General features: G+C 35.2%; 4 protein-coding genes across 9 annotated transcripts in view; 2 read left to right on the top strand and 2 right to left on the bottom strand.

Annotated features, from left to right (window-relative positions):
• Nucleotides 1-108: 108 nt before the first annotated feature.
• LOC127248593 (membrane protein PM19L-like) lies at nucleotides 109-1,240 on the bottom strand. The gene is made up of 4 exons (XM_051271019.1): nucleotides 997-1,240; nucleotides 695-872; nucleotides 563-611; nucleotides 109-486 (listed from the first exon to the last, which is right to left on the bottom strand). Exons 1-4 carry the CDS (start codon nucleotides 1,124-1,126, stop codon nucleotides 346-348), a joined length of 498 nt encoding a protein of 165 aa, XP_051126976.1. The 5' UTR covers nucleotides 1,127-1,240; the 3' UTR covers nucleotides 109-345.
• Nucleotides 1,241-3,326: 2,086 nt separating this feature from the next.
• On the bottom strand, nucleotides 3,327-7,606 carry LOC127248793 (uncharacterized). Of its 3 annotated transcripts, none has more exons than XM_051271320.1 (7): nucleotides 6,865-7,606; nucleotides 5,619-5,704; nucleotides 4,884-5,229; nucleotides 4,747-4,791; nucleotides 4,362-4,655; nucleotides 4,055-4,236; nucleotides 3,327-3,724 (listed from the first exon to the last, which is right to left on the bottom strand). In XM_051271320.1, exons 3-7 carry the CDS (start codon nucleotides 5,092-5,094, stop codon nucleotides 3,479-3,481), a joined length of 978 nt encoding a protein of 325 aa, XP_051127277.1. In that variant the 5' UTR covers nucleotides 5,095-5,229; nucleotides 5,619-5,704; nucleotides 6,865-7,606; the 3' UTR covers nucleotides 3,327-3,478. The 3 variants fall into 3 exon arrangements, with proteins under 3 accessions (XP_051127277.1, XP_051127278.1, XP_051127279.1); XM_051271321.1 differs by having other exon boundaries at nucleotides 6,858-7,606; XM_051271322.1 differs by lacking the exons at nucleotides 5,619-5,704; nucleotides 6,865-7,606 and adding an exon at nucleotides 5,340-5,530.
• A 576-nt stretch (nucleotides 7,607-8,182) lies between these two features.
• LOC127248794 (uncharacterized) lies at nucleotides 8,183-10,283 on the top strand. 2 transcript variants are annotated; one of them, XM_051271325.1, is made up of 4 exons: nucleotides 8,183-8,317; nucleotides 8,401-8,546; nucleotides 9,566-9,713; nucleotides 10,047-10,283. In XM_051271325.1, the coding sequence occupies exons 2-4, from the start codon at nucleotides 8,492-8,494 to the stop codon at nucleotides 10,102-10,104; spliced, it is 261 nt and encodes an 86-aa protein (XP_051127282.1). In that variant the 5' UTR covers nucleotides 8,183-8,317; nucleotides 8,401-8,491; the 3' UTR covers nucleotides 10,105-10,283. The 2 variants fall into 2 exon arrangements, with proteins under 2 accessions (XP_051127282.1, XP_051127280.1); XM_051271323.1 differs by lacking the exon at nucleotides 8,183-8,317 and having other exon boundaries at nucleotides 8,322-8,546.
• Nucleotides 10,284-12,063: 1,780 nt separating this feature from the next.
• The window catches only part of LOC127248461 (protein SWEETIE), a 28,142-nt gene continuing 18,738 nt past the window's right edge, over nucleotides 12,064-21,467 (top strand). The window contains exons 1-16 of one of the 3 annotated variants that reach the window (XM_051270803.1): nucleotides 12,064-12,339; nucleotides 12,928-13,135; nucleotides 13,624-13,730; nucleotides 14,004-14,240; nucleotides 14,342-14,428; nucleotides 14,500-14,584; nucleotides 14,985-15,049; nucleotides 15,963-16,067; nucleotides 16,802-16,891; nucleotides 16,968-17,048; nucleotides 17,724-17,792; nucleotides 18,522-18,647; nucleotides 19,685-19,788; nucleotides 19,956-20,088; nucleotides 20,171-20,277; nucleotides 21,286-21,396. In XM_051270803.1, coding sequence (XP_051126760.1) covers nucleotides 12,175-12,339; nucleotides 12,928-13,135; nucleotides 13,624-13,730; nucleotides 14,004-14,240; nucleotides 14,342-14,428; nucleotides 14,500-14,584; nucleotides 14,985-15,049; nucleotides 15,963-16,067; nucleotides 16,802-16,891; nucleotides 16,968-17,048; nucleotides 17,724-17,792; nucleotides 18,522-18,647; nucleotides 19,685-19,788; nucleotides 19,956-20,088; nucleotides 20,171-20,277; nucleotides 21,286-21,396 — 1,880 coding nt within the window. In that variant the 5' untranslated portion in view covers nucleotides 12,064-12,174. Of the gene's footprint in view, nucleotides 12,340-12,927; nucleotides 13,136-13,623; nucleotides 13,731-14,003; nucleotides 14,241-14,341; nucleotides 14,429-14,499; nucleotides 14,585-14,984; nucleotides 15,050-15,962; nucleotides 16,068-16,801; nucleotides 16,892-16,967; nucleotides 17,049-17,723; nucleotides 17,793-18,521; nucleotides 18,648-19,684; nucleotides 19,789-19,955; nucleotides 20,089-20,170; nucleotides 20,278-21,285; nucleotides 21,397-21,467 lie in introns of those variants that run through there. The other 2 variants (XM_051270802.1, XM_051270804.1) reach the window with 2 other exon arrangements.

Below are 21,467 nucleotides of genomic sequence, written 5' to 3' on the forward strand. Positions count from 1 at the left end.
TTATGTTGTTGAGTAGGCATTGGGTTGTATGCGCGTTTTGCGCTGTTAGTTACTGTGCTTGTAACATGATGAGTTGAATTCTATGAGTGATGATAATGAAAAAGATCAGATCAAAATTCGGCACTGAGGATTATAATTCATACTTAAATTCGTAGATCTCATTCTTACAAAGAAATCATATAGTTTCTAGCTATGGGGTATCTGAAGCTTACATACATGAGTTTCGAGTGTTTCTTGCACTCTTGATTATGGTGAAGAGCTTTTAGTCTATATTGGAGCAATTTGGTGTTGCTATGGAGTGCTTGTTGGAGTTGGAGTCGAACATTATATGTTTTTAGCATTTGTTTATACTGTCTGAACATAGGATTCTCCTGTGGTATTAGTGTATGCCGGGCCATATCTGGCGCTGAACATGCCGGCATGAAGCAGCAGCAGGTAGAGTAGCTGGCTAAGCCCCGATATGGCGATAAATGCTTCCAGCGTTTGCTGTCATATACATATATATATATTTATATTGTTTTGATCCATGCTATATATATATATATGTATGTGTGTGACTCACCAAGCGTTTGCCTCTGTGACCTCCCATTGTAATCTGCTTGCAGACAAGCCTGTTATATGTGTAAGATGAGTATGAGAATGGAAGAAAGGTAGATATATATATATATATATGTGTGTGTGTGTTTGTATGTACCCGAAGGCTAAGGCAGTGATGGCCCAAGAAATGATGGCGGAAGTGGAAGCAGGGGGGAGGGAGGCATTGTTCCAGAGATGGAGATGGAGGAAGCCGAGGAGGATGGAGGATGCGCCGATCACTCCTGCGATGAGGGCGTACACCAGAAGGAATATCGTCGAAGGGTTGCCACCCAGATCTGCGATGATCATCGAGGTCACTACTACTACTACTACTTGTGAATGTATGTGTGTATGTATAATGTATGTATATATTGATGGTAGAAGTAATGAAATGATGTAAATATGGAATAGGGAACGGACGGGGATGATCCTGGTGGCCATCGATGTACTTGTCGAGGGACCATGAAGCCAAGCCGACTGTTACGACATACACCACTGAGTTCACTGCTAGTAGAGGTACCATCAGCCTTCTTCCTTCCCTTCCCTCCATTTTTAACTTCTTCTACTGTTGCTTTCTTTCTCTCTCTCTACATGTTTGTTTGTTTGTTTGTTTGTGTGTTTATATGGAATGGAATGGAGGTTGGGGTGGGGTGGGGCGGGATTGGTAGTAATCACATTGATCATAATCTTATGATAATCATGGTTGTAATTGTTGGGGTCTGTCAATTTCATCAACTAACCAACACTAGAGAAGAAAGAAGAAGAAAGAAGAATGAAAAATTTAAAAAGAAATAAATAAAAAAGAAAAGGGGTTACGTGGAAGACACATTAATTGAACGGCAACGGATGTTGGTTGGGTTGTTGATGCATGCTCCCACCCCACCCTACCCCATCTCATCTCTTTTCTTTACTTTTCTTTTCTTTTCTCTCACCCCTCTTATCTTTACCATATATACCTGCTTTTTTAGTATCTATTACATCTCTCTCTCTCTAGAATAATGAGAATGATGAGAAGAGGGTTTGTTGGCTGGTTGGTGTCGTCTATCAAAAAATAACTATAGTTCCCATTATACATGTATTTTTGGAAATCTTGTCATTATTTATTAGTTTTATTTTTTTTTTCTTTTATATAAATATCAAATTAATTTATATGTTTTTCTTCTACAAAATATAAACTCATATATATATATATATATTTTACTATTTTTATTTTATTTTATTTTATTTATTTGAATGGAGCCCAAACTTGTTTAATTAAAGCTCTGAATTACCAATCACTGCTCTCCCTGGATATAATTTAGCAATTCTATTCTTAATATATTCCCAAAATGAGTTCGTTACAAAATTTGAAGATGATGGTCATTGTAGAATATGAAGAAGATGAGGAAGAGATGCATGTCTGCCATTTGGCATTCATTCAATCATTCTGACAACAAAATTATTAGTATCACATCACCACCACTACACTACTTGCTTTAATTTGATCTATTATTAGTATTTATTTTATTTTTCAGAGGGATGACATAATCTAATTTTAACAATTTTATTATTAAAAATAATTTAAATTTATTATACATTTTTAAACAATATTCAAAATTTATTACTCCCTCCGTCAGTATAATAACAATAATTATAAATTAAAATAATTAATTATTCTATTTAAAATTTAAAAATTTAAAATGAAAATGAAGTAAAAAAAAAAATAATAATAATAATAGAATAAGTAGAACAGACACGATCTTTTCTGGGCTTAAAAAATATTTGACATGCATATTGGGCCCATGGGCTGTCATTCAACATAAGCCCGGGGAAAATAATTAAATTTGACTGGAATTGTTTATTCCTTTTTAATCTAATGGATTAACTCATTATGCCATTTAAAATCATTTTGGTTTAATTTATTACTATTATCATTATTACTTTTGCCTTCTTCGATTTTATTATATACTGTTAGTTCTTTCTCAAAGTTTATAATAATTTTAGCTTTATTAAAAATAATAATGAAAATCAAATCTTAAGAAAATGATGCATTAGGTCTAAAGTGTTGGTTTGGTTCCCAAGAAAGATCCATAAGGACAGAGATATGACATTTGAAAGATTTTGATCCCACCATCATTTGTCTCATCATTTAAAATATCATTCATCTTACAATGCTCACAACTATAAAAATATGCCCCAGAAAGTGATTTGAAATTCTTGATTGATTGATGGCAATTTCAATTATTTATTTATTTATTATTATTATTATTATTTTTTGCATGGATTGTACGTATTTGAAAATTACTATTCTTGTTTTTGTGATATTTATTTAATTAAAATGAATTTCTATTAGTTTCTATAGTACATTAAAATATATATTAGGGTTTTGTTTCGACGTTTTATCGCTTGGTGCGGTGCAATGGTAAATAATGTGAATTAAAATAGATTTTAAATATCTAAAAATAAATAAACTCTTAAGAGTCAACAATGGATTGAACTATAATACTATGTTTTTTTTTTTAATATATATATATATATATATATTCAACTTTGACATTATTTATTATATCTTTCTCTAAAATATATCATATCAAATATTTATATTTTTACTAAAAACATTAACTATCAATAACTTGTTCTACGCGCAAAAAACACTACCTATTTATATCTGAATAAACTACTCATTTATAAAACTGATCCAAAGGTTATTCACAAGATACAATAACCTTTTCAATGAATCTAGAATTAATCATAGATTGCACATTGTGGGGTAGAGAAAAACAATAAGGGATTAATGAAATAATTAATACACATGTAATATAAATACTCGAGACATGGGAGAATCTTTCTATAGTGACAAGCTAGCAAGATTTTACCTTTTTTTTTTTTTTTTACCAAAAATATAAAAAAAAATAAATAGCAATTATTCTTTATAACAAGCATTGATATGGCAAAGAAAGTTTGGTGAGGAGGTAAGATTGGTGTTTCTTGGTTTATTGTGCCTATGCCTGTGAAGCAATCCCTTTAATGATAGGCATCCTCCATGGCTACTGCTGCCATCACACCTGCACACCCTCTGCTTTCTCATCACTTTCTTTCTCTCACCTCCTCCATTCATCTCTCTCTCTCCCTCCTGTTTCTCCCCTGTGACTTCTTCTTTCCTCTCCACCTGTTGTAGGCAACACCAAGCATTTCAATGTCAGCATCATCAGTTTGAAAACCCTCTTTGGGGGAGGGGAGGGGAGAATAGAGGGAATTAATTTGAAAAGATTTCTGGGCAATTAATGTGCAGACACTGGTCCAGGGAGGCATGCTAATTCATCCAGGACCATTTATTTTATCACACCTCACCACACCACAACTGGTTACACTGAGACCAAGAAATGGAAATATTGTACTGGATGGATATGTATCTTGATGACCCCACATTTGATCATAATTGGTATTAACAGCATTGTAAAATGGGATGAATTAAGGAAACATATATAATCTTTTTTACCTCTGTGGTTTCTGATCTGAATTTCCCACTGGAAGCAGATGAATCCCCACCCTCAGCCTTGGTGTGCTTTATTGATCTTTCTTCAATTGATGGAGTTTGAGCTGGACTTGGACTGCTCCCAGAACTTAGATCAGCTGGTGTGCTTTGAGTTCCCACATCCCTTGTTGAGCTCTTCCTTTTCTCTAGATTATGGACATGATGAATTAGGGATTGATTGATTCATTCATTCATAGGGCTTTGGTTTTTGAATCTGAGCAAATGAAGCAAAACTAATGAGGAAGATTGAAGTTGAGCTTGTTGAGACAACCTTGGATTGTGACAATGGCGGATTCGTTGTCCTGTTCAATGATTGGAGACTTGGCCTGAAGCTGTGGCTGCAATTGAGAAGGATAGATGAGTGGTGCAGACATGGTGATTCTGCTTGTTATGCTCCGGAATGATCTTCCGCTGAGAGTTTTCGTCGAGAGGCACTCCAGAGGGACTTCTCCTGATAGAGGATTGCATATGTATTTCTCTGCATCATTCCACTTTGGATTGAGAGTTACGCCGCCCCTGTCCGGAGAAATGTACTCCCATGTGTAAACAGTTTTTGCCTGTAATGCTGCAGTGATATTGAACTTAGAAATGATGATAAAAATGGCAAGAACCTGATTCGTTGGACAAGAAAGTTAGTTTGAGCTCAAAAATGTCACCTTTAAGAGCAGTGGTGAATGAATATGTTGAAGGGTCAATTTCCTCTGCACATATTGCAACATCAAATGAGAGATTATTAGGACAAATTACATACATGTGTTTGGTTTTGATCTTCGAGGGTGGGAGGGTGGATTACCTCTAACAGTGTAGCCAGGGGAGGAAGCAGTGCTGGAAATGCTTAAATTTGATCTGAAAGATCTTTCATCCTCTCTGAAACTCCTCAGATTCGACGCCGAGAACCTCCTCGAGCTTGTGTTTTCGCGGCTGATTCGAGCCTTGAGAGCCCATTCTTTCAAGTCGAATTCGGTCTCATCATGGCGACGTGAACCAACACAAGATTTCTCCATAGTGTTGGTCAAGAATACAATGCACTTTATATATGTATATATGTATATTACCACACCTTGAAGCTGCTTAAACTTTGAATCAGCCTTAGGCTATATCTTTATAGCAGTGAAAAAACACTTGATGAATCCCACTGGCTGCAGAATCAGCAAATTAAAAATGAGAAAGAAAGAAAGAAAGGAAGCCTGAGAGCTGCTTTTCAATGGAACTTTTAAACCAGGCCAAACAATTCAAACGTAATACATACTGTATATTCTTTCCTCATTAACTTTTTCTGCTAACATATTTTTAGGTGATGGGCCATAGTCCTCTTGGCATATACTGGTGAGGGAATCACAATTCACAGGGAAAATCTAAGCCTAAATACACTCTTTCTAGATTGCACGAAAATGGCGCCACTATTTGAAAAGAAAACCAGAGGATTTGGTGGAGTGATGATGCTTAAACAATGGGCCTTTCTGAGGAGACTTAAGTGTATCTGTAAGAAAATGGTCCTAGTTTCTCTTACAAAGTTTGTCATAATTACCTGTGGGGCATCAGAATTTTGTTGTTTTGAGTTCCCTTTCTGGTTTGGAAAAGATATTGGTGGCCATGGAGGATGAGCCCTGTGCCCTGCAAGTATTTGGTACACAAAAATGGTCCAAGAAGGATGAATAGTTTTATTGGATATACTACTTCAGATCATCTCATGTGTTTAACAGTATCTGTGTGAGAATTTTGGTTAAATTACAGAATGAGAAGTGAAAATTGTGTGTACTTTCTTCTATGGAGCTCAACACACTAAACCCTAGGATGAATTTCAGCACTCCCTTAATTATCCCTGAATGGCATATCAAAAGTGGTCCATGCAAAATTGCAATGATTTCATGTCAAGACATTATCCTGTGAAGGTTAAAAAGAAAAAGATAATTTAAAAAAAAAAAAAACCCATGAAAGGAAATGGGAGGGGGTTTGGAATACAGTTGGTGGTGACATAAGTACATCAGTGTGAGGTTATTTTCAAGCTTGGATTTTGACAGGTAAATAGAGTGGGGGAGAAACTAGCAGGCTAAGAGGGGGGGGCGGGGGGGGGGGGGGGGTGTGTGAAGAATGTCTACATGTATGTATCTATGTAAACATGCCTGCATGTGCATGTCATGCATGGTGGGGGTAGGGAGTGTCATGGTCACCATCATGACAGCCACCACCACCACCACTATCACCACCACCACCACCATCCATCCATCCTTTCAATTCAAAATAATCTTTGTATCTTTCAATTGTGTGTGTGCTAAGTAGGTTTCAAGGTGGCCCAGTTTATTTGGTGTCTCTTGGCTTCATTTAAATTTGCCATTCTCACTGCTATATCCACTTTTTCATTCTTGTCTTACTTTCCACCTTCTAATAATAATAATATCATTTCTCTGAACATGTGAGATTCAAAATTCGTTCAGGACTGACATATTATATACACATATATGTATGTATATATATATAGATATATTTCTTTAATGTGTGGATCTTGATATCTGTTAATTAAAATCCTGAACAAAATACAAACACGTGATGGAGTTTAGCCACAAAAGTGAAAACCAGTGATAAGATTTTGTTTGGCTCTGCAGATATGGCTCCTGTACTTTCAACCCTTGTGTAACTAATAAGTTCACCTTTGTGGGTTGATCCCATTTATGGTCCCAAGAATGAATTATATTGATGACACCAAGAATGTCGCTGAAATCAAGAAGGGTTCTTTAAATTGTTTCTAATCCAAACCATTATGACCTACCATGTACCTTAAACAGTGCAGGACAATCTGCCCAGCATTCCTACATCCCCACCTACATGCTTTGTACCTGTAGCAAAACTGTAGGAAAACATGCTCAGGTTGATCATGTAGAGAGATTCATTTAATGCCAAATATCCATCAACAAGACACTAACAACAACCCAACATTCTGCAGTTTTGCCATGAGTTAAATGGGAGGGAAAATGAAAAGTAGCTTTAGTGAATTGTGACCATTAGTTTCAATGAAATCAGAGACCAAACCAATTCATTGCAGGAGACAGAAATTAAAAAACAAGCTGTCCTAGAATCCATAAATGATTCACAGAGAGTCAGTAGCACTACAAACAGTGTTCCATTCCCAAGATTCTTATTGAAATGAATCAGCAGCAAGACTTCATCCATTTGGATGTGTCTTGATAATCAAACATTATTCATTTCTTCCTATTCAAAACAATGGCCTTCAGACAAAGAGAACTTGGTTGAAAGAAACTCAAATATTCATACAAGCTTCATTTATACAAAGAAGGAATTACTTTTATCAAGCTAATATTACACCACAGCTAGATTCAGCAGATACATCATGTGGAACAAGTGGCTGACCCTACATTTGAGAGGATATGGTTTCACCACAAACAGCCATGTGATCTCTAAGGCCTAACCTTCATAATTTTGCATACAACTTCTGGAGGAGAAGGAAAGAAGATCGGGCATTATTATAGGAAGTCAATGGTTCATCACTGATGTAGAAATTCTTATCACTCAAGACACAAAGAACCCACTCCATCTTTCAAGAGCACATTTGCCAATTGTCATCACTTGAGTTGTCTCACAATTTGTTTTATTATAGAAAGTTTTTCCACACAGAAATCATGGCATTACCAAAACCATAAACAACAAAAAATGGCTTCAATATAGACTATGGTGAAGTGTTTTCCATGGAGAATATAAATACATGCACAGATTGATTCCAGTTTAGAAATTTGGGCACAATGAAATCCAAACATCTCTCGATTGATTCTACAGAGGAATTATAAGAACAGAAGAGATTTCTGCTAACTGAGAAGAGACCATTCAATTCTACTACCAATGAAATATAAAACGATTAAGAAACTGCAAACATCTCCACAAAGCAAATGACAGAAGAACAATAGAACAAGAAAAAGGGTTATGCTTTTGCGTGATACAAAAAGGGCCAATGCTATCAAAAGCTACATCAGCTTCAAGCAGATGAAGTGATTAAGTCATTTCAAGAACGAAGATTCATCTATGTAGTTCATTTTTAGGCTTCCAGCGATTGCAACAAACCCCCTTTTCCGATCAAAAAAAAAAAAAAACCCCACTTTCATGCTGTGTAGACGCCAAAACTGCCGAATGCCGACTGAGAAGTAGCCGGAGAGGAGGTAGCAGCCGGCGAGGAAGTTCGCAGCAGAAACTATGGCGAATGGATGGGGACGCTGACTTGTCAATGCCCTTTTTCGTCATTTCATATAATGAATAAACCCTTTCCATTTTCTTGATTATAAAGAATTTTTTTTTTCTTTTAGCTCTTTAACTACTCGCAAGATTGCGAATCACAGTGGTGAAAGACGCCGGTGAGGAGGAGGAGGAATCGAGTTTTGCAAGAGAGGTAGGAAGATGGGATACCTAGACGAAGCTAGAGAAAATCACGTCAAGAAGAAAGTTGAAGAAGGTAATAATTTGTTCATTAATTGTAAATTCTTGAAAAACCCTTTTAAGCAAGTTCGATAGGAGGGGTTGCATTGCACCCATTGCTGATACGCAGGAATTTGTTTTGGTTAAAGTGTTCGCTCTGATGGTTTCAAAAATCTGTCCAAAAAAAAAAAAAAAAAAGAAAGAAATGATGCTATTTCAAATTTTCGAACGTATGGCTATTTCAAAGGAAGAAATTTGTTTTGGTTAAAGTGTTACAAATTGTTTGTGTTCTGATTGGCACCATAAATTTGCGAATGTTCAGTATATTCAAGGTTCATCTCCACATTTTCCCATCTGCAGCTCCGAAGCTTTTACAATTGGCATTGGTCTCCTTATGAATTGATGCTTAATTTGCTTGTTTGTTTGCAGCCCTGAAAGCATTTCTTTCTGCTTTCATTACAATTTAACCCTTTTGTTTTGTGTTCTTCATTTTTTGTCATATTGTCTTTCCTATGTTTTGCATCCAGATTGCCGAAATTAAGCCCCAACCTTAGATTTTGGTAGCATGTCTAATTCTATGTTTCTTGACTGTATGGATATATTGACATGTATATTCTGGTAATTGGTTGTGGCAATATATTTGAAGTACTATGGAATTTTCATTTGGCAGTGTAGATTATTATGAGTTGCATTTGAAGATTCACGACTATGCTTTCAGTATATTCACCCAACTGAAGAATAACCTATTGGATCACCTATAACAAATGTAGTGTATATGTTGATGCCTAGATTGTCTAAGATCACCCTTGACCGTGTTTTATGGATAATCCACTGTGCATTTGAGATCTGGAAATATCTTGCATTAGCTTCTTACATAATTGGTTGAATTTGTATTTTAGTTCCTACAACCTCCTTTGTTTTATTTGATCAGCGTGGCATTTCCATAATGTTCATAACCCGAATGTATGAGCTGCATTTTTTATTTTTTATTTTTTTTTTACAAGTTTTGAAGTTGGTTTTTTTCCATATACCGGTATTAATTCAGAAAAACATCAGCTTTGCGCAGTAAAATGAAGCAGAATGCCCTAAAAGAATGTGATCACCTCACGGCTAAATATGCTGAATGTGCTGCCGGAAGAACCTTGTCTGTTGTATGGAAATGTCGTCAACAGGCTAAAGAGTTGAATGGGTGCCTTCATCAATAGTAAGTTTTATCATACTTTGTTGGCTTCCTTTTTGTAGATCTATTTAAATATTTTGGGGTTCGACTAATCCAGTATCATTGTTGCTTCAAATTCCTTAAGATTTTACATTACTAATAACTGCAGTATTGGAAATGGAATAAGCAACATTTGAGATATTTGAATTTTTGTTAGCCATGTAGGCTTCTAGCTGCCATGGAGAGTAATTTAGAATATATTGTGCAATGCGTCGCGACCTACCTCTGCAATTCTCGTCTGTCAAGTTCTTATGCAGCGATATTTTGTGTTTTTTCGTCCTAATATATATCTGCTGGCTTGATTTTGTTCTTTTGAAGCACAAACAACACGGTCTTGGAACAAATGAAAAAAGAGTATATGCTTCAACAGGAATAAAATGAGCCTCTCAGCCTCAGAATTGATCGGATTTATACCAGCCTTGGAATGTAGTTTTCTATTTTCTTGAAGAAAAATTACGTTTCGATTTAATGAGGCATAAGTTGCAAATTCTTGTGAATCTGTGATCCATTATCCATCATTTTGCTAATCTGGTAATGAGTGCATAAAAGCATGAAGAGCAAGGATTGTACTTTTGTAATTTTTTGGCCTTTGTTTAGAGAGTTGAAAAACAACTTTTGAAAAGAGGATTAACAAGAAGTCACCTTTAGCGCACTGATATTCTAAGGACAATTTGTTGCACATCATCTAGAATAGATATATGCTTGTGTCATTTGTATTGAATTATTTTTTCAAATTAAAGATCATCTCAAGTTCATAATGAGTGGATGAGTCGAATACAAGACTTGTATTCTTTACTTCTCTATCGAAAATTTAGTAATATTTTGGGAATGAAAACAAATTGTTTGATATGATATTTTTCTAAAATTATGTAGTTAAAATTTTAAAAATAGTTGTGTAAACATAACATTATTTTTAATATTTCATTTCTTAAATACTCTATTTGATGTGATGTTTTTATAGGAAAAATTTTAAATGAACAATTATTTTGAACAAAATTGTGATACCCTATTCACTGATCTATGATATCCATTGCATAAATTTTGAAAGATATGATTAATATTTAAAATAAAACCCACTTTAATTTCTATTGAAATTATCTACAAGTATTTTTATAATTAGGGTGTGTTTGTTTGAAGGATTTGATTTAGATTCAACTATTTATCCAATTTTTTTCTCCTTTTTCTCCAAAAAAAAAAAAAACATCAAATTAAACACCTAATTTTTATTTTTTATATTATACTAAAAATCAATTTTACATTTAAAACATCACATCAAACACCTATTTATATCACATCATACAATTATTTAAATTCAAAATTTTTACTATTCAAATCTCAATTCAAAATCCAAACTCCCAAACAAACACACCCTTACTATAAATATACAAAATATTTAGTATATAGTATTTTATTTATTGTATTAAATCCCTTGTTTAAATTAAATATGTAAAAAAATTTCTATTTTAGTTCAAAATTGATACTTAATTGCAAATGTATATTTATTTAAATAAAATAAATAAACAAAATATATTAACACTGGTGTTTTATCATAAACTCATGGTTCAATTACTTCAATTTTATACAAATAAAAAAATAAAATATTTTAAATTGTACTATGTCCGGATAAAGATGTGTTGTTGGATGCAAAATGAGAGTATCACATAAAAATTAGAATTCTCAAGGAAATAAACAATTAATTATATATTCGCAGACAAAAATTTCCCTTAATTGCAAACAGAGGTATTGCACATACATATGCCACAAATAGAGACGTGAGACACTTAACCTGATACCATGTTGGATGAGAGGGAGGGGGCTGACAGTCTCTCCCATATCGAGTGCATAATGACACCTAAAGTCCGCCTTCATCATATTTGCTAATTGAAAAGAAAGATATAAATAAAGAGATTTAATTAAATTGATTTATATTTACTTTACGTTACCTTTTTATGGATAAAAAGAATAAATTAGTATTTTATATATTATTGTAATAAATTAATATAATGTCTATTTTATTCTTAAATACTACTCTCTCCTTCCGTTATATATTTACCGACCACTAATATAATACTCCATCCATCCGTCTCAATAGTGTTGTTTATCATTTTTATTTATTATTACACAATTGCCACTACTTTTTACACACAATTATTCCTACTTTTTACTAACTATCAATCCGTATCCAATACAATAAGATTATACTTTTCGCCGGGAATATTATAAAATAAAAATTATTTTAGAATTAAGAGTACGTATATAATCAAATATTAATATTGATATTTTATCTTCGATTTACTCAATTTACTTTAAAATTAAGCTCCGGAACGAAACGACGTCGTCGGTAAGAGCCAGCCAGCCTTGCGCCAGAGGCTAGATCCCTTTATTAACTACTAGAACAAAACGCCACCGCCATCGCCCAGACCAGACTCGTACGTTACCGTTGGAGATGGCGAGGGACTGGGTAAGAGAGAGCCAGCAGTTGTCAAGATTCGGGGTGCTGGTGGCGCAGCTCGAATCAATTGTGGCATCCGCCGCGCACAAGACACCTGACCCAATTATGTGTTTCGATCTTCTATCTGATCTCATTTCAGCAGTCGAAGAGGAGCCCAAGGTATTGAGTTGAATCTCTGTGTTCAGTTTGTGTACGCTGAATGTCCAGTTAGGGAGGGCTTGCTTTCTGTTTTTTGGGAAATCTTGGTGATTGATCGCGGTTGATCGTGCTTCTCTGCTGAACTTCAATCGCCTATTTGATATCAGTCGTTACTCGACTCGCTGTATTCGATTCAGTTCCAATTTCAGTTCACTTCGTTGAATGTAACCGTCTTGTTGGAACTTTAGTTGTTTAGACGAGGGAAAAAGGAAATGTGTTCTATTGGAAGGATTTTTACTTTTTTTCTTTTCGTTTCAGTTAGCGCTCAAACTGAAGTTTCGTTTTATTATCTCCCTCTCTCCGCTGTTCTCCGGAGCACTGACTAGACTTATGCCTTGGAGCCTTCGAGTGTGTGCGTGCGTGTTTTCTTTTTATTTTGGTCGCCATCTTGGGAAGGATATTGTAACAATCTGTATTTTAATGTTAATTTCTTTTACAAATTTCATTGATTGAAAAAAAAATTTATAATCACTTTATAATTATTAGTTTCTTTCTTGCTGGTCTGCTGGACATGCAAGAAGTTTTGATGACATATTTCCAAAATTTCAGGAATCTATACTACAGACGCAGAGGAGAGGGGAGGATGCACTTTACTCTTTGCTGGTTCTGGGAGCTCGTAGGCCTGTGCGGCATTTGGCCTCAGTAGCAATGGCAAAAATTATATTGAAGGGTGATGGGATTTCCATATATTCCAGAACAAGCACTCTTCAAGGTTTTCTTTCAGATGGCAAGAGGAGTGAGGCTCAGAAAGCGGCTGGTATGTAATTCTTTAATTTATTTCAGGAAATACCTCTTATAGTCAAGAAAGTTGTGCTGCTCTTTACTGCTCTTAATTTTACCTGTGGGAGCTAATTTGGTCTTGTTAGAGTAACCACCGTTGTACTTTTCCAATTGGGTGTGTATTAGCCACTTCCTATGATAGCTCATAGTCTAATTGAAGATGGCTTCTATGTCTTCATAATTCTATGATCCTTTTGGTAGCAATATTATTCCCCTAAGCAGAAGCACTTTATCCTCACATGCTTGCCGAAGAATGACTATATGTCTTCTATATTTTCTTCAGAACGTGGAATAATTGCAATTATATTTGTTCATTATTGATATCAATTTAAAATCTACAATTGGGACTACAGATTCTAGGAAAATTATTTACTTTTCATGTTTTTATTTGAATGTGGCTAAGCATGAAGCAAATTATAGCTTGTTTTGCAGATTTTCATTTTTGTTCTTGTGATGGTCTTGTAGGTGTTGCGCAATGCTTGGGAGAGTTATATCACCATTTTGGGAGACGAATTCTTTCTGGATTTCTTGAAACAGTAAATATTGCTACGAAACTACTAAAATTTACAGAGGTATTAAAATATTTTTATTTCATTTGGCTATTATATTCTCTTGAAGCCATCTTAGCACATGTTTATGTCCCCAACAACAAATTACAGTTTTTTTAACCTCGATTGTGTTGGATCTTGTGCAGAAACAATTTTATCTGTCAACCATCTTTTTAACTTTGATGTCACAAGGCTCCGTAGAACCTCCACTACCCAATAATATCATATGAATGTCTGAATTAGAATAGTGCACAGAATAATTGATATATTTTCTCACCTAATGACCGGTTGGATTAGGATTTTGTGAGGCGAGAGGCTCTGCACATGCTTTATAAAGCTTTGGAGGGTTCTGAAGGGAATGCTGCACCAACAGCCTATTCGGAAGCCTTCCGTGTAATTATGCGGGTTGGAGTCTGGGACAAATCTTCGTCTGTCAAAATAGCTGCTGCAAGATGCCTGAAAGCGTTTGCAAATATTGGTGGACCAAGCTTGGGGACTGGAGAGCTTGAGAATTGCTTGTTTCATTGCGTCAAGGTTTGTTATTTTAAAACTTTCGGATTGTTTTTACCTTTCTATGTCTCGCTAAAATGTCATTTTAATAGGAACTAGTTTCTTTTTTAATGCTTGCGTTGTAGGCCCTGGAGGATCCCGTCAAATCTGTGAGGGACGCTTTTTCTGAAGCCCTTGGGGTCTTGCTGGGTCTTGGAATGAATCTTGATCTGGTATTAACTTTTCGTTGAAGTAGCTGATTTTTATTTTATGTCAAGCCTGACACTTTCTCATCTTGTATTAGGTGCAACCTAGGGGAAAAGTTAATGCTACTCCTAAAAAGCTTGAAGGCGGTTTGCAAAAACACTTGGTTAACCCATTTACAAAAGGTATATTTCAGCAAAAGGTTGATTTAATGAACTACTCACCTAGGGTTGTCTCATTGCAGTACATGTGTGAAGGTTCAGTTGATTATTATATTGACCCCTTGAAAAAGTTCTCATAAAATTTGGGTATGTTTTTTTGGTTGAGTGGTGTTTATGATCCCTGAGGCAGTATGTGCATTAGGAGTTCTACTGTTTGGTCAGGCAATAATGTAATGGCATCATACGTAAAAAGATGAGCAAACTTTTTAGAAGACAGTGGAAAATAAATCAAGAGTAAAAAAACATAATTAGAGAAGAGGGAGAGAAGTTATCCTTTTTTCATGTTGATGTGTTGCCTAGAAGTGGATCGATCCAATCATGGTTCAATTGAGGGACCTACTTCTAACATGTGGTTTACTTACAGCTATCGGACCTCGTTTTAAAGAAATGAGAGTCGGCATCTCCTTGTCATGGGTCTGCTTTTTACAGGTACTCTATAAATTTTGCTTAATTAATAATTTTCTTTTTGAAAAGATATAATTTTTAAACAATGAGAGTGGCTTTTCAGAGTTAGGTCCCACATTTGGGTTACTGGTATGATCGATGATTCTTTTCCATCTTTATATATGATTTGTTAAGCATACTTTTTCTTGTGCATTGTTTGCTGTTAGTTGGTTACTCCATTTAGTATATTTCTCCTTATCTGATGGACACTGGCTGTACGGCTAGGAATGAATTTTACAAAAAGTCACTATCCCTACTCCTTTAATTCAACAATGTTCAATGCTTTGTGGATTTAAAATGCTGAAGCTTCTCAGTTCTGGTCAAGGCATTTTAATGGAGTCTTATGCACAGATTTATAAAGGTGCACTGTGTTTTTCCAAGTATTGTGCATTTGTGATGAATGAGGGTATGTTTCTTTAACCAAATTTTCCCAGATTTTACTATTTGGATTATGTTTTTCCGAAAAAAATACATTTTTTTCTCCCACAAAACATCTCATCAAACATTATTTTAATCAATCCCAAACCCAAACTAATTTTTCCCAAACTTAACCAAAAGAAACATACCCTGAGAAAATATAAAACATGAAGGTTATCTACTTCTATGTTGGAATCTATATATATAAATATATGCAAACATGATCATTGGGTAAGGTCCAAGATCTTAAAACCATAGAAGTAGGAATCTATTCCTATTAAATGAAACCAAAAAATGATGATGTCATACTTTTTGGATTTTGTATGAGAATGCTTCATCATTAACCTTGTCATTAAAGCATCCAAATCTTTTGAATTTTGTTTTTAGGTGATAACAAATGTATTATTTGAGGTGTATTTTGTGGAAAATAGGAGTTTAACTGTCCAATTCGACAAAATTTGATTATCTCATATATATGCAGACAGTGTGTTTAAAGTATCTTCACCCAGATAGTGAGCTGCAAAACTACACACTTCAGGTTATGGAAATGCTTCGTTCAGATGCATCGATTGATGCTCAAGCACTGGTAATTCTAACACTCACATGTTTTAGTGTATTTATTTGTGGAAGTAGCTCTTTGCTGTTGATTGTAGTTTGTATTCATTTCTTACTCAGCAGGAATAAGGGGATGACTTTGTATGTGTAAGTGTAATGGGAATAATATATGATCATTTGCTGTATACAACTATTTTTTAAAGAAACATGGGTGTGGTTGCTACTTGCTACCAATTTGTTAAAAAATTGCCCCATATAATTGTATTTTCCACTAGCGTTGCATTAAATTGTGTTTCTTGTTTAGGTATGAACAGTTATCTTCTCTTCATTTGGGCCTCCCTGTCATCATAGTACACAGGATAAAAATGTGAAACTTGGTTATAATCGTTGCTTGTCTCTTGAGATTCTATTTCATACTTTAGACGTTTAACAATGTTTGATCGGTTATAGCTATCTCTCATTCCTCTTACAAGTAAAAAAAAAAAAAACCTCTCTCCCCCGCCCAACCCCCCCCCCCCCCCCCCCCCCCCAAAAAAAAAAAACATAGTGAATAAAAGAAAAGTGAAACAATTAACAACTTGTCTTCAGAAGAGTTTGTATGGTTTAGTGGCAGAGCTGCAGTGTAGGTTCTGTGTTTTTCATAATATAATGCACTCCAAAGGTCATCACACTCGAAGCGCCATAGTTTGCTACTTAAGTGACTTCCAGTGTTGCTTGTCAACTTTTGCAATCAAGCTTCTGACGTCTCTCTTATTTTTCTGGAAGGCTTGTGTGCTCTATATCATGCGAGTAGGCATAACTGATCAAATGAGCGAGCCAACTCAAAGAAGCTTTTCAGTTTTCCTTGCCAACCAGGTTATCCATGCAGTCCAATTTAATTTATAATTTTATGAGGCATGCTTTGTAATAAATGAGTTAAAATCTTTTGCAGCTTGTATCTTCCGATTCGACCCCTTCCATGCGGGTTTCTGCTCTGCGAACTTTAGCATATGTATTGAAAACACTTGGAGAGGTGAAGCTCTTCTCATTGTTTACATAGTTTCATGATCATTGGTTTATCTATTTAAGTTGCGTGCATTTCTATTATGGCTAATTAGTCTAAATAAGTTGGTTACATGACATATTTGTGAAGGTTGAACAGTAATGTATTATTATTATTGTTTTTTGGGAGAATGATATTTTATTTATTTGGGAATATGGAGTACATAAGGGGGACTAAAGGGAAAATTCTGGAGTGATTAGTCAAAAGCTTATCACAACCAAACTGAAAGATTGGTATACCCTGAAGCATTATGCTTTGCAAAGTAATCTTCTATCTCGTTTCTGCAAAGAGGAATGCGCTCAAAAGGATGATGGGACACTTTGAGATATGGTAGTTCCATCATCTCTAATTTCAACTTCCACTGGGGAGCTGTCCCTGGTAATGCTGAGGTTCTTAGTACTGATGGCATGCCCTTGGTGGGGCCCCTCACCTTAGGTACTGGAAATAGCTGTAGTTATTTTCAGATGGGTTATTGAGCATGATGCCATTCTTCTGATTGTTGATAATAAATAAATAATGAGACCTAAAAAGCTCAATTTAGCAGCATTGACAACTGGTATTCAGCGTGTAAATGTTAGAAACAGGTTCTAGGCTTGGAAATGTAGGCCGTTATGTTTGGTACTATGCTAACATGTTCTACTGCAGGTTCCACCTGAATTCAAGGAAGTTCTTGATGACACAGTTGTTGCTGCTCTTTCACATCAATCGCCATTGGTAAGCCTGATATTAATGCTCTGACATTGGGACTACTTGTTTTTTGTGGCTATTGTACTTACTGGCAAACAGTGCAAAAGTGCTAGGTTTAGGCTGTATTTTGGCAGAAATATTTTGATCCTCTGTAATATTTCGACTTATGGTACTAGTTGCATGCATCCTCTTAAATGGTAAGTTGGCCACATTCTTGGTTGTGGATGCAGGGCTATATCCGTAATAATAAGTATTTGGATTCATGTGGTTACTTTTTTTTTTCTTTCTTATTTTCTCTTGTGAGATGAAGTGACAAAGCTTGATGGGATCTGTAAATGCTGATTACTTATGGCTTTTCACCATTACAATCTCAAGCTATTTTTTGAGTTGCTCAAGCTACGGTAGCTTTTAAACAACTAAAAGCTCTTGAACCCATTTCCTTATGGCTAAATAATATAATCTTCACTGCTTGGTCATGCTGAAGCCATTGCCTTCTTGGTGTTAGATGCAACTTTAATTTATATGTACAAATTAATGTTTTTTTAAACAATTTGGTTGGAGAAGTTGGAATAGTGTAAGTAGGTCTGCACTGTTGGTGCCGGAGGTGTGATGGGGTTTTAGCTTAATCCTTGTGGAAGTGGAGTTGCAAGTGAAGGCATGTTGATAACTTCTAAGATGGTTTCCATTAAAAGTCATCTTAGCTACTGATTGTAATCTCTTTGATGTATTTAGTTCTTCCAATTCACTATTGATTAGGTAAGAGTTGAAGCTGCTTTGACTCTTCGTGCGCTGGCGGAGGTTGATCCTTCCTGTGTTGGTGGTTTAATTTCTTATGCAGTGACAATGCTTAATGCAGCAAGAGAAATAGTTTTGTATGAGAAGGTAAATATCATTTTGGAGGATTCTTCATCTTCTATTTAAATAACTACAAGTTTTTGTTATGGTGGTTATTGGTTGTGCATTATATTAATGTAATGCTTCTTCTACCGGTGTCAGTTTAAGTGATTGTGCCGACAAAGAGTTATATCTATTAAGAAGGGAATGGATGATATGATCCATATAGAGAAGCATAGAAACTGTTTGAGAAGTGGACATCACAATTAAAAACATGAGTTATCAAGTTGATTCAAGCTAGTGAGATCACTGAGCCAGAACATGACCTTCAATTTTCTTTGGTATCTATAATACATTCTCTCACACACATATAAGCATTGTCTCTTTGCTTTCCCCTTATCTTTTGCATTTGATTGGCCGGAATTGCTCCATACACTTGTGGAAGTGATAAGCACACCTAATTATTTGTATAGATATGCTAAAAATGTGTAAAACCATCTAAGCAGTGACAATATTTGTAACATGCAAGGATTCCAATGTATCTCGGCTAATCTATGGAAAAAAGTTATCTTAAGGATTAAATATGTACTATGACTGGGCTTCTAATTTTCATGGTTAGCTGCTTTTTTCACACCCTTGGTTAGGTCATCTTCACCCTTGGATATGTTAGATTTCTATTAGAGATCCGGGGAAATACTGGAAACTAGACACGCACCTTTTATTTATCCAGATATGTTAAAAAATGTGTAAAAGCATTTGAGCAGTAATAGTAATCTGTGACCCACAAGGCTTCAAATGTATCTCAAGTCTAAACTAATCTACAGAAAATGTTTTTTCCTATGAAAATTAAATGCCTGTGCTATAACTACTATCCTTTTTTCAGTTGTGATCACGCATGCACTTTCTTATTTTCATAGTGAATTGCTTTCTTCACGTCCCATGGGCAGGCAGGTCAATATTCGTAGTTTTGATTATATAATTATTTTGTTCTTTCTTATCATAACATGTTTTTTTTTTAAATCTTATTATTATTATTGTTATTATTATTATTTTATGAAACCATTTTTGATCATATACATATCCAGGGGTCTAACTTTAAAAGGGAACTTGATTCTTTACATGGGCAAGCATCGGCTTTGGCATCACTAGTGTCTATTTCTCAGAAATTACCTCTTGGATATCCAACGAGGTAAAGTTCTTGGCCCTTCCTTTTAACACCCCCATTCTCCTGAACATAGTTGCAGGACTTGCAAAGTTCATGTTCCCTTCCTCTTGCTGTTCTAAATTTTTAACTATCGAGTTGCTATGATGCTTCATCAATTCACCACTCTGAATTTTGACGAGTGTTCAATGCAGACTGCCCAAGACCGTGCTTGAAGTCTGTAAAAACTTGCTGAACAAACCTAGCCGGAACCATGCAGCAGCTGCTGTAGAAAAAGAAGCGGGATGGAACCTTCTTTCTTCGCTGCTGAATTCCATTCCGAAAGATGTATGTTATTGTCCTTGTTATATTGGTTTATTTCTAAACTTGATTTCCACGGATCTAGTTTTGAATCTTTTGATTATTTTAGGAGCTTCAAGACCAAGTTTTTGATATTCTGGCATTGTGGGCTTCCACATTTAGTGGGGATCCAAAACAACAGATCAATCTTGCACAAGATCTTGCCTCAGAAATATGGTTGGTTGAATTACACTAAGGTTTATCATTGTCTTGTGCTTTTTGTTATTGCAGTTTTTTAGATTTGGTCTATTACATATAGCAAAGTTACATTTTCTAATTTAGGTGTGGAGAGCTTTCATTCTATAAATGGATATTGGTGATAAACCTTTTTTTTTTTTTTTTCAATAAAAGAAATGTCTAGGCAGTAGTGTCAAGAGTTGTAATAGTCTGAGCCATTTAGCCTATTATGGTTATGTATGCTTTAGTGATTTTGAATGACTTAGGAATTTTCTCAACAAGTTAATTAGGCTTTCGCTTTTGTTGAATTTTATTTTTTTGGGTGCATGGATCATTGTGGAGTGTGGCTTGAGCTTCTGTTTGCTGACAAATAAAAGAACTTCTACCCATGTTCTGCCTTCAAATTATTATGAGACTCTTCACATTTGCTAACCCTCCATCTAGAGTGTTGACTCAAAAAGCTCTCTTTACTTTATATAGTTGAAGGGTCCCAATGTAAATCCAGTCTGAGCACATATTGAATATGAAGCTATTGATCTCTGCCCAGCACCCAAGCTTTGCCATGGTTTGGTGTCTGAATTGAATCCTGAAATGGCTCATCTTCTGTTCTGATGGTCGAGATTTAGAAGAATGCAATCTTTATTGTTGAATATATGGATACTGTCTTCAATCTTGTGTACTCTCAATGGTAGAAGTTTGAATTCTTGAAGGACATATAATATCTTCCCTTTTCACTAATAAGCTATACACTGGCGTTGAAAGTTCTGCACGGATACTGATAGTCAGTATCTATAACTGTACAAGTGAACTGCATGGGCGTCAATTAGATGAGCATACTGAAATACCTTCTTATGGACTTGTGATTACTATTATACTTTGAAGTGTCAGTGAGTTGCTTTGCCTGCTGATTACCCCTCTCTTTTTTTTTTTTTTTTCTTCTTTTTTTCTTGGATTCTCAAACCTCTATTATGGCGTTACTTGAATTCATGCTATTGTTTTCCTCTGTAGCGTGTGGTCAGCAGCCATTGATGCACTTACTTCATATGTGAAATGTTTTGTTTCTTCCGACTCTGAGAATAGAGGAATCTTGCTACATCCAGTTCTTTACTACCTAAGTGGGTATGTTTGTCTTTTAATATTTATTCTCAACAGAAGCTATTATGTTAAATTATTTGTTCCAGCCGGGTGGT

This window comes from Andrographis paniculata, unplaced genomic scaffold (assembly GCF_009805555.1).
Source record: "Andrographis paniculata isolate CXL003 unplaced genomic scaffold, ASM980555v1 Contig34END, whole genome shotgun sequence".
In the NCBI taxonomy this organism is placed as follows: Eukaryota; Viridiplantae; Streptophyta; class Magnoliopsida; order Lamiales; family Acanthaceae; genus Andrographis; species Andrographis paniculata.